At 43.2% G+C, this 11,221-nt stretch overlaps 1 protein-coding gene across 1 annotated transcript; it reads right to left on the bottom strand.

The window, feature by feature from the left end:
• Nucleotides 1-2: 2 nt before the first annotated feature.
• On the bottom strand, nt 3-9,827 carry LOC143488939 (uncharacterized). Its single transcript, XM_076987941.1, has 6 exons — nt 8,992-9,827; nt 8,236-8,342; nt 7,664-7,732; nt 1,385-1,439; nt 661-697; nt 3-528 (listed from the first exon to the last, which is right to left on the bottom strand). The coding sequence occupies exons 1-6, from the start codon at nt 9,590-9,592 to the stop codon at nt 507-509; spliced, it is 891 nt and encodes a 296-aa protein (XP_076844056.1). The 5' UTR covers nt 9,593-9,827; the 3' UTR covers nt 3-506.
• Nucleotides 9,828-11,221: the final 1,394 nt, after the last annotated feature.

Genomic DNA, 11,221 nt, shown 5'->3' with positions numbered 1-11,221 from the left:
CATTCAGGAGTCAAATCTCTTTATTTGGTTGGAGAATGATTGTGTAAATGTGTAAATGGGTGTAGCAGATGTCACTGCTGTCTTCTCTTGGAGCCTCATAGAGAATGAAAGCAGAGTATAAATAACATTCCACTGAACCTCTGAAATATGTGCCTCATCATGTCTGTCTGCTAAAAGAGCTTTTTTGTATTATAAACAGACATATGGGTTCTTTTTTATAATTACTACTACAAGAGCTTTCTATTAATGTAAATCTACATTAGGTTTTTAAAAAAAAAAAAAAAAAACTATACGCCTGAACTCTCCACCATGTTGAAATTCTTTATTGTAAACCATTATGTCCCAGGTGCACAGATAGCCTCGCGTCTCCCTAATTCTGTACCTGCCTTAAGATAGGGATACGTTTTCAAGCACTAACAAATGTCACATATACACAAGAACCTAGCTACTGAGCTGTAGTACTGCTCTCCACCACACGAGGGCGCAGAGGTGAACGTCAAAGGTGTTTATAGATACGAGGCAACAGTTCTGCAAGGCAAAACCAGACAATTCAGTGTACACATATCAATGCACATATCATATTACCAGAGTAACCAGAGTATTTATACAATTATGTAACTATAGATCATGTCAAGAAGTACATAAAGCTTCAGAACTCACTGATAAAAGGTTCCTGATACAACATCCACAAGGCCACCTGTGAGACAAAAAAGAATGTAACAAAGCCTGTTTCTGAGTAGAATGCTTCACTGTTGCTTTATGTAGGCATAATGGGATGAAAACAATGTTGAAAGACAAAATTAGAAATGTCAGATCAGTGACCGTCATCTTGGTTTGCTCGTGAGGGACCGGGTCCTGGATTCTGATTTTTCTAAAGGGTTAAAACTACCTGTAAAAATCAGGGCTTGAGTTTCACTTACTGAGTTCTTACTCTCCCATATCGAGCAGAGTTAGCTTTCTTTTAAAACTCTGATTATTTAAGCATAAATATAGCAAAGCATGTGGCCCCTCTATAGACACCAATGGCATTCCCCAAGTTTTAGCCAATAGTTCTTAAGGGAACTCTTCAGTTATGTTGGGCCATGGGTGGCTCTTGGTGGACCAACATTATTGCTGTCGCTACCTATGGTGATGTTCCATGTGAGGCTCATGTGTTCTGATGTGAGGCATACATGTTCTTATGTGAGGCCCACGTGTTCTGATGTGAGGCACATGTGTTCTTATGTGAGGCTCACGTGTTCTGATGAGGCACACGTGTTCTGATGAGGCACATGTGTTTTTATGTGAAGCTCACGTGTTCTGATGTGAGGCACATGTGTTCTGATGTGAGAAACATGTGTTGTGATTCACTTGGAGGAAGTAGGATGTGCTGTGGCACTCTCACCTGGCTCACAGACCGTCTCGCAGAACACAGGACAGATAGTGCAGTAGGTGCATTGCTGGAGAAGGGAAGAAATAATGGACTTACGGCCAGCATCCTCAAACCTAAGCAAAGTGTGTAAGGAACCATACTATCAACTGTTTTGAGAGGCTATGCCACCAGAGAGCTCCAGAGCTATGATGATAGTTTTGTGCATGACTAGCTACATGGTAGTAGTGCTTATGAAATGTGCCTGTTCTGGGCAGTGTTGAGATCAAAGGGTAAGCAACAGCTGCCTACCCAGTTTTACAGTTTAAACCTGGTGCTTACTACAGAACAAGCCCTAGTACAGAAAACCTGAAAAATAAAATACAAATATGTTAAAAATTTAGAAATGCTAACTCATTGAAACTAGTCATGAAAATACAAATGCTAATCTATGCATATGATATTAATTTAATTACATCAGCCCACTACTCATTAGCTGGACAGCACGTGTGCTACATCTTCTACATCAGCATGGGGGTAATGTGATGATAACTTTACAATTAAGTATCTGAGCGTTAAGTTGCCAGAAGCGATAATGTATTTTTTTCTTGTTTTATGAAAGAGTTATTATACTGACATCTAGTGGCCTGGATGTGTCAGGATTCTCTACTAAATCTTTTTTATACATTGTCGCAAATGCGGGACCAGCACTTTTAGACTTGTTCATTATGGGCTTACAAAGCCATCCGATTCTAATGTGAACCCCAATGAAACCAGATGACAGAGTAAAACAGTGTTTGGATTATAGCTACATGATTTACAGGACACAGGAGGCTCACCAATGTAATCAAAGTTTTCACATTATTTATCTTTTTTTCAAGAAAATCCATGAACTGGGAGACCGGGGAGAGCAAGATGTGCTCTTTTTTAAATTAATTAACTAATCACTTTGAGAAACATTGCTTGGTCTGGGTAAAATTTGACTGCTATTTTAAATGAAAAGATGAATGTCTTTCATGTGATTGTTTGGTTTCTTAACAATCACATGAAACAATTTATCCCTTTGTATGACAACCCAGCAAACAGTGAACGTCCCGGGGACGTTCGCGGACAGAGGCGGTCTTTGCATAGAGGCGTTGCTAGGCAATTGCCTTGGGCCCCTCCCACTGTAGGGCCCCCTTGTCTAGCTAAAGCCAGGTTCACACTACACGACTTTTCAGTCATCAGGTTTTTGTGCCGTTTGCACTACACGACTGGTTGTGCTGTAATCGCGAGTCTCTCGGTTGTTGTGGCTTTCACACTACATGACTGATCGGCGACGCGGGCTCACGAATTAAACGACTGGGAATCGCCGACTCATCTGGCTGCCGTCCAAAAACACGAGAACACGAAAACGAAAAACTCGCGAGAACCAGCAACACCACGAAGAAGATAAAAACAATGTACATGTACTCCACATTTTCGTTATTATTATTATTTTTTTTTACCGTTTAACCACTCCATAGTCCCAAATTGCCAGAATTATTTCATCTCTCCATTGCAGTGAACATAGATATAGTCAATCGCACTATTTCTCCAGTGCTGTCACAATAACTTAAACACAGTGTTGTAGTAAAGTTGTATGAAGCTAGACGCTGCTGTTGACTCACAGTCGCCGACTGGGCTAGATATGAAACATGCTAGATATTAAACATGCTAGATATCTGCCGGTCGTCTGCGATGAGTTGGCGACGGCTCGGCGAGCGTCTTTCAGCAGTTCACACTACACGACTGAGCGAGCGCCGAATGATCCCCGATTTGCCTCCGACCACAGTTTCTGTCGGCGATCTACAAAAACAGTCGGCGACTGAAAAACCAGCCTAAAATCGTGTAGTGTGAACCTGAACTTATTTCTCGCATATTAATGTTGATGGGCCCCCTAGCTAAATTCGCCTTAAGCCCCCAAATTGCTAAGTCCGCCACTGTTCGCGGACGTTCTTATTAGAGGTTTTTTATAACGTTCGGGATAGGACGTTCCTAGGCCATAACGGACGTTCCCAGCAGGGCCCCTCGAAGTCCTGGCGGAACGTTCCCAAAGATACATTCACAGGACGTTCGGTGACGTCCCCGTATAGTCGTTGAAATAACGTTATTTTTGTTACATTTAGGCCCCGTCCACACGACGCCGGAGGTTTTTAAAAACGGAGGTTTTTGTCTCCGTTTTCAAAAATATCTCCGTCCACACGATCAGCGTTTTCAAAAATATCTACGTCCACACGACGCCGGAGGTTTTTAAAAACGGAGGTTTTTGTCTCCGTTTTCAAAAATATCTACGTCCACACGACGCCGGAGGTTTTTAAAAACGGAGGTTTTTGTCTCCGTTTTCAAAAATATCTACGTCCACACGACGCCGGAGGTTTTTAAAAACGGAAGTTTTTAGCCTCCCGTCCACACGAAAACGGCGTTTTCGGTCACCGAAAACGGAGGTTTTTGAAAACGCCTTCCAAGGTGGAGACTTTTGAAAACTCCGGTCTCGGCGTATTCGTGTGGACGGGGAAAACGCATGTTTAGGAAAACGCTGACGTCACATAGTGAGTCTGCGCATGTCTTTTTTTTTGTTTACATTCGCTCAGCTTGTTCAGCATGGATACGCAGACGATACGCAGCCGTGAAACGCTGCAATTAACATGCCAGCCCAGTAGAGGGCGAATGACATCAAAACACTTGAAGAATCAAATTAAATCAAATATATTTGTATAACGCTTGTCCCAAAGCGCTTTACAGGATTTACAAAGTTAACAATAATGTAGTGCGGATGATTGATTCAGGGAACAAGCCATTTTGAATACTTGCTTTCTTTATTAGAAAGCAGCCCTGTTTCAACACAACGGGTAATGCTTGTGAACTCGGACTTACACATACTGGGTGCGGGGTATCGAATGAGTACGAACACACGGGGGTGGTAGGTTTGACAAGCACATTAAAAACACTCATACATACATCGATTAGAAGCTTACATTGTACAGACACATCACATAGCACTTTATCACAAGCACATTACAGACATTATAACACTAAACTTAGCGACCAAATATGACACGAAAGGGATTATGGGAACGATTTGAAAAAACTGAACGCAGCGCATTTAGGCACCTCCGCTGTGTTATGTAATGCGAAAGTAACATTAAATTAAACTGTACACATGTTAATAATCCGCCAATTGCAGTGACAACGAAAGCAATCACGGAGCTGTCCATGCTGAACAAGCTGAACGAATGTAAACAAAAAAAGACATGCGCAGAATCCCTATGTGACGTCAGCGTTTTCCTAAACTTGCGTTTTCCCCGTCCACACGACAACGCCGAGACCGGAGTTTTCAAAAGTCTCCACCTTGGAAGGCGTTTTCAAAAACCTCCGTTTTCGTGTGGACGGGAGGCTAAAACGGAGACAAAAACCTCCGTTTTTAAAAACCTCCGGTGTCGTGTGGACGGAGATATTTTTGAAAACGGAGACAAAAACCTCCGTTTTTAAAAACCTCCGGCGTCGTGTGGACGGGAGGCTAAAACGGAGACAAAAACCTCCGGCGTCGTGTGGACGGGGCCTTAGAGAACGTTTGAGAACGTCCGGACGTGGTCCCGCGACCGTTGTCATGGTGCGTGCATGAAAGGCAGTCAGCTGATTTAGAGTTTTACTCACTAGAGGATTAGCAAGCGGGAACATAAACGCACGAGCCGTCTTCTCGCGACGTAGGAACGTTAGCTAACTTGAATATTCTGACAGAAGCCGTTATTTTAAATTCAAGGTGAGTCACCTACATTTGATTAAAATATGGTTAGCTAGTAAATACATATCTTAGTAAATTTATCTTCTGAGTTGCGGCTAATGTATGAGGTGATTTTAATAAACCCTCAGCTAACCCCTCTGGATAATCATAAAACCCGATCAGCAAAATCAAACAGTTGTACCAAAAACGGATGCCCATCTGTGGCTGGACATTATTTCTATATGGTCATGGCTAGAGCTAAATTATCACTACGCTACGCTACCAAATGATAAAGTTATATGAATCACTGCATTAAGACTTCAATAGTAAGTAACGTTAACTGATGTTGATGGTCTCAGCCACAGATAACAGCCGACGATAGCATTCGCTATAAGTAGCTAGCCACATTAACAAGTTAATGCCAACTATAGCTACCTAGCTGGGTTATTTTATACCCGTTGAGGTGGGTATAGCCACACACAGTTTGTAGAGTGGAAACAGAATATGTGAATGCTGAAATACATTTGCATTTATACATTTAGCTAATGCTTTGATCCAAAGTGACTTACAATTATCACTGAATACAGTTCAAACAACTAAAGCCTGGTTCACATTACACGACTTTTCAGTCGTCAGGTTTTTGTGCCGTCCGCACTACACGACTGGTCGTGCTGTAATCGCGAGTCTTTCAGTTGTTGTGGCGTTCACACTACATGATTAATCGGTGACGCGGGCTCACGAATTACACGACTGGGGAACGACTGGGGAATCGCCTCATCTGGCTGCCGTCCAAAAACACGAGAACACGAAAACGAAACTCTCCCAGAACCAGCAACACCACGTAGAAAAAAAAACAATGTACATGTACTCCACATTTTCGTTATTGTTTTTTTTTTACCATTTATACACTCCATAGTCCCAAGTTGCCAGAATTATTTCATCTCTCCGTTGCAGTGAACATATAATCAATCGCACTATTTCTCCAGTGCTGTCACAATAACTTAAACACAGTGTTGTAGTAAAGTTGTAAGAAAGGTGAGGATTTTGTGTGTTTGCTGGGTTACTGTTTTGAAAGCATTCTTGAAAGTTTTTTACATTCTTCAGAGATATCTTCAGCGGTGCCGCGGTTCTCTCTCCGCGTTCCCATTGGCTGTAGTTAGCCGCTGCTGCCGACTCGCAGTCGCCGACTGCTAGATATTAAACATGCTAGATATCTGCCAGTCGTCAGCGACCAGTCGGCGACGGCTCGGCGAGCGTCTTTCAGCAGTTCACACTACACGACTGAGCGAGCGACGAGTGATCGCCGATTCGCCTCCGACCACAGTTTTTGTCGGCGATCTGAAAAACCAGCCTAATCGCCGACAAAAACTGTGGTCGGAGGCGACATCGCCGCAGCCTGATCGCCGACAAAAACTGTGATCGCCGATTCGCCTCCGACCACAGTTTTTGTCGGCGATCAGTCGGCGACTGAAAAACCAGCCTAAAATCGTGTAGTGTGAACCAGGCTTAAGGGTTAGGGGCCTTGTTCAGGGGCCCAACAGCTCTGTGGTCCTTTAACTGGCCACAACCTTCAGATTACTAGTCGAGTACCTTATCCATTGAACTAACACCGCCTGCTGTATAAACCAGACCCTCCAGAAAGTCGCGATGTTGCGATTTGCAACTTCAAGCAAACACCGCGAATTCAGGGCGGTGTTGCAACTTCAGCCAATCACCGCAACTTTCCCGCAAATTTGACCAATCACTGATGTCGTCTTGATGTGACGTCGACAAACTCCCGCCTTATTTCCGTATATACGTTCAAGAGGAGCAGACTGAAAGCAGCATGAGCGACGAAAATAACGGCAAAAAGATCGGGAAAAGCAGTATCCCTGTACACTACATAAAAGCGGGGATAAACTGTCCAGATCCGACCCGCGAATTGATTATCTATGGCCCCCTGGATGATATTTAATTACTATTAGAACCGGCCCGCAGGTCACAGCCGCCCGATGGTGTTTTGCACGCACAAACACTACATTCCCCACAATGCAACGGTAGCCCGCGAAGTCACTGCAGCGCACACAAGCGGCGAGGGTCTGAGATAAAGTTTATAAGTTTAAACTTTAAACTGAGATAAAGTTTAAAGTCAGAGATAAAGTTTATTTATCTTTGATCCATATCTATGAGTTACTAGTTCGCTCTGGCGCCAACCACTGGCGATCGATCTCGATATAATACTTAATTTGTGTCCATTTTACAGGCCGCCCGGTAACAACTTACGTTCGCTAACCCCGCCCCCCCCCGTCAACAATTAATGTTCGCCACCCCCTCCAGGTTCAAATCTCACTCCAAGCGATCTTGAAAAGTTGGCAACCCTGAATAAATAGGTAAATAGATAATTAAAATGGACTACTAAATAGAGGAAACCATACAACATTTACTCCCTATTGTAATGTACTCACAAAAAAGCAAAAACACACCGCAACTTCCATCGCATTTTTTTTGAAAAACACCCGCAACATCAAACATTTTAGCCCGCAACAATCACAAAAAAGGCCCGCGAAATCCTGGTGGGACTGATAAACACTCACTTGGCAGTGCTGGCAATGTGGGGCTGAGTCCCCTGTCTCACATGGGCACTTGTCACAGCTATCACAGTGCTGATGAGAGAGAGAGAGAGAGAGAGAGAGAGAGAGAGGGGGGGGGAGAGAGAGTTATAAAACATTTAGAAATGATCTAAAGTAAATTCATTCATTGTTATTAAGTCATAAACACTTTTAAAAATCATTATCAAACATAAATACAATAGACAACAGTGAGCTGTTGCTAGCCAAACAAACACTAAGCTGATATTCATACTGTTTAAGTGTAGAACTAGCTGGTAGTTTATCTTACTTTGGCTTATACCAGGCAGAATTATACCTGTCAGCTTCATCAGGTCTTTGGTAATAACTTTAATTTGGTAATAACTTTAGTAATACCATTTAACCCCCAGCACAATTTCAGCACAATTAGTCAGAAATGATAATTTAATAATTTCTAAAGCCTACATGACCTTAGGGTAGGGTAACATCAGGTGTTTTCATGTTGTGCACTTGTTGTCGATGAGATATGATGTGGGTATGCAATTTGTATGTTAGGTGGTGATTCTTTGAGCCAGTACCTCGCAGACGGAGCAGAGACTACACAGGGAGCCGGTCTGATAATCTGCAACTCCTGAACCTGGAAGCTCCTTCTCTCCATCTTCCTCTACCTCATCAACAGCGCCCTCTACAGTACAAAAAAGGCATGCTCATCAACATGCACCAGGGAACTTATATTTTAACCTGTATCTAACAGATCGAACCAGATTATTTCAAGTGTGTTATAAAACGTAATTTTATATATATATATATATATATAATATATATATATATATATATATATATATATATATATATATATATATATATATATATATATATATATATATATATATATATAATAATGTATCTAGAAACGAATAATTTCTGAGGAAGCCCAGAGCTGGAATGACTGTGTGCTTTTAGGGCGGCGGTGTATGGGGCAAAGTCGCAGCACGCCAGACTGAAACTCAACAAGGACGTGACGGCTTGCTCATGGCCAGTTGCCCATCTTATGGTGTGACACATTGTGTGAAACAGACATGCAGCTGTTTGCACCTATGGCTCTTCTCAAAGACAATGACATCTATAGACAAAGACACCACACAGTATTCCAAACTATTATATTAGGAGAGATGTCCTCAAATCTATTCCATTAGCCTAAGAACTGTTCAAAACTCCCTCGACCTGTACTTTGAATTATTAATTCATGGGCATGTTTACAGTCTGGTAATCCAAACCGATTAGAAATCACAACAAAATGGTACATCTGTTATACTGTAACACCAAGCTCATACCTGCAACTCCTTCTCCGTCGGCTTCTATTTCATCATCCTCTTCTCGTTCGTCTTCAGGATCACCAGTCTCATCCTCATCAGCTCCTCCCTTCTCAGAATCTTCCTCTACGTCCTCTTCATCGGTAGCTTCCTCACTGGTAACTTCGTCTTCCTCTCCCTGCTCTTCCTCAGCTGACTCCTCCTCTCCTCCCACATCTGCCACCTCCTCCTCCATCTGATCCTCCTGAGCTGCCTCATCCTCTTTCTCGACTTCAGCCACGTTTTCTTCTACAGATTCTTCCTCAACCCCATTCTCGTCATCCTCACCATCTTCTTCACCTGCCTCATCAGCAGGAGCCTCCTCTTCTTCAACATTCTGCTTGGCATCATCATCCTCATCCTCCTCGCCATTCTCGTCTTCCAACCTTTCGTTTTCAACTAAGTCTTCCTCTCCGCCTTCCTCATGGCCGGCCGCCTCTTCTGCCGCTGTGTCCGTGTTTCCCAGCTTGGCCGCTCCCTTGACCTCGTCCTCGCTCAGTGACCCCGTGTCCTCGCTCCATGACCTCACGCTCACCAGAGCGAGCAGTAGTACCACCAACAGCTTGACGCTCAGAGCCGCCATGTTGGCCTCCTTCTCTCACATGCGAAGAACAGGAACTTCCAGTCCGGCGCCGCACTGTTTCAGCGTCTCCACCCAACAATGGCTTCCAAGGAACGGTTCCAGGTCCCCACCCTGGAGTGATAAAGGAAGAAGAGAAGAAACTGGTCTAGAGGTCTGAAGGGGCTGACCGAGAGCAGACTGACCGCACCAGCAGGAGTGGAAGCACATACACATACGCTCAGAGGACGTGGGGGAACAGGGAAGAATAATGAGATGACTGACAGGGCCACATGCCTGTAACTCTCCTGTCCATTCCTCTGCGTGTGTGTGTGTGTGGGGGGGGGGGGGGGGGGGGGGGGGTGTTTGTGTGTGTATGTGTGGGTGTGTGAGTGTGTGTGTGTATGTGTGGGTGTGTGAGTGTGTGATTTAGTGGATCAATATTAGCACACAAGAGGTATATGCATGAGTACACATGTGTACACACACACTCCCTGAAGTTAGATAAAGACTGACATGAGCGCAGCCCTTGGTCTGACAAATGATTGGAAAACTGTATGAAGAGGCTTGGAATGGCAGCATAGCCCTTCACTGTCTGACCTTCAGGAGACCTGGCTGTGAAACTCCAGTTCTCTGTTTTCTCTTCTCAAGGTCACATCTTCTATCCATCTTGCTGCCACTTCTGTCTCTAGTTACAGAGGCTCTCTGGTTACAAAGATTAAAACTAGATGAAGTGTCAGAAGTGTAATACCTGCATGATTCTTCCATGCACAGACACAGGTGCTAGTTCAGTAGTTGAGTGTGAATGCAGTCAACAGTATGCAAGCATGCAATGCCTGAAGTTTGAATAAGAGTCACGATACACCACGGCCTGGGGCCAGTAAATAGTCAGCATTGTTAAGCCAACTTGCTTAAAGGCATCCTGTAAGTGTTCTGGGTGCAGGTTCTGTGTCTTGTTCCTGGGCCTGGAAAATGCCTTTGGTCATGTTCTAACTTGAAGTGAACACGCAAATTATCGCTCTCGTGTTACAATTATCAATGTATTATTACCACTGCACTGAATGGTAGTCATGTCCTTTTACGTTTTCTTTTTATTGTGACTTTCCTGGCATTTATCACTCAAAGATGGCATGCTAACAATGTCAAAATTAATAATAATAAGAGTTATGATAATAATAAAAATGGGAATTCATAATAATAAGAGATGGGTTGTGTCTGCTATGCCTGTGAAAACAGAGAATACATACGCACCCACACTATTTCTGTCCCTCTGTCTGTTACACATGTTCAGTGCTGCAGACCTTTATAAATAGACACAGCATACGACCCTTCAACACACAGCAGCACTACAGCTATGGCTGGCATAGTTACAGACACCATAACAACTGACTACCACGAAATAAATACCTCAGTGAACTTAAAACCGAAATACAGAGTAAAACAATGTCACAGATGGCACTGTTTTAGTTGTAGTTCATAAAATCAACATAACAGCATCTGTATCCTTTGGGACAGTTTGTGCATGAATCCGCACTGCTTTAACCAAACAGTTGACAACTTCTCTCATTTATTACAGTAAGTACAAAGAAAACTGTCATTCATTTGATGTATTAAAAGCTTTGCTAAAATGTCTGTAGTTTTACATATGCATAT

This window comes from Brachyhypopomus gauderio, unplaced genomic scaffold (genome assembly GCF_052324685.1).
Source record: "Brachyhypopomus gauderio isolate BG-103 unplaced genomic scaffold, BGAUD_0.2 sc57, whole genome shotgun sequence".
NCBI lineage: Eukaryota > Metazoa > Chordata > Actinopteri > Gymnotiformes > Hypopomidae > Brachyhypopomus > Brachyhypopomus gauderio.
The sequence above is the reverse complement of the archived record's forward strand: the minus strand, read 5'-3'. Positions and strand labels throughout refer to the sequence as shown.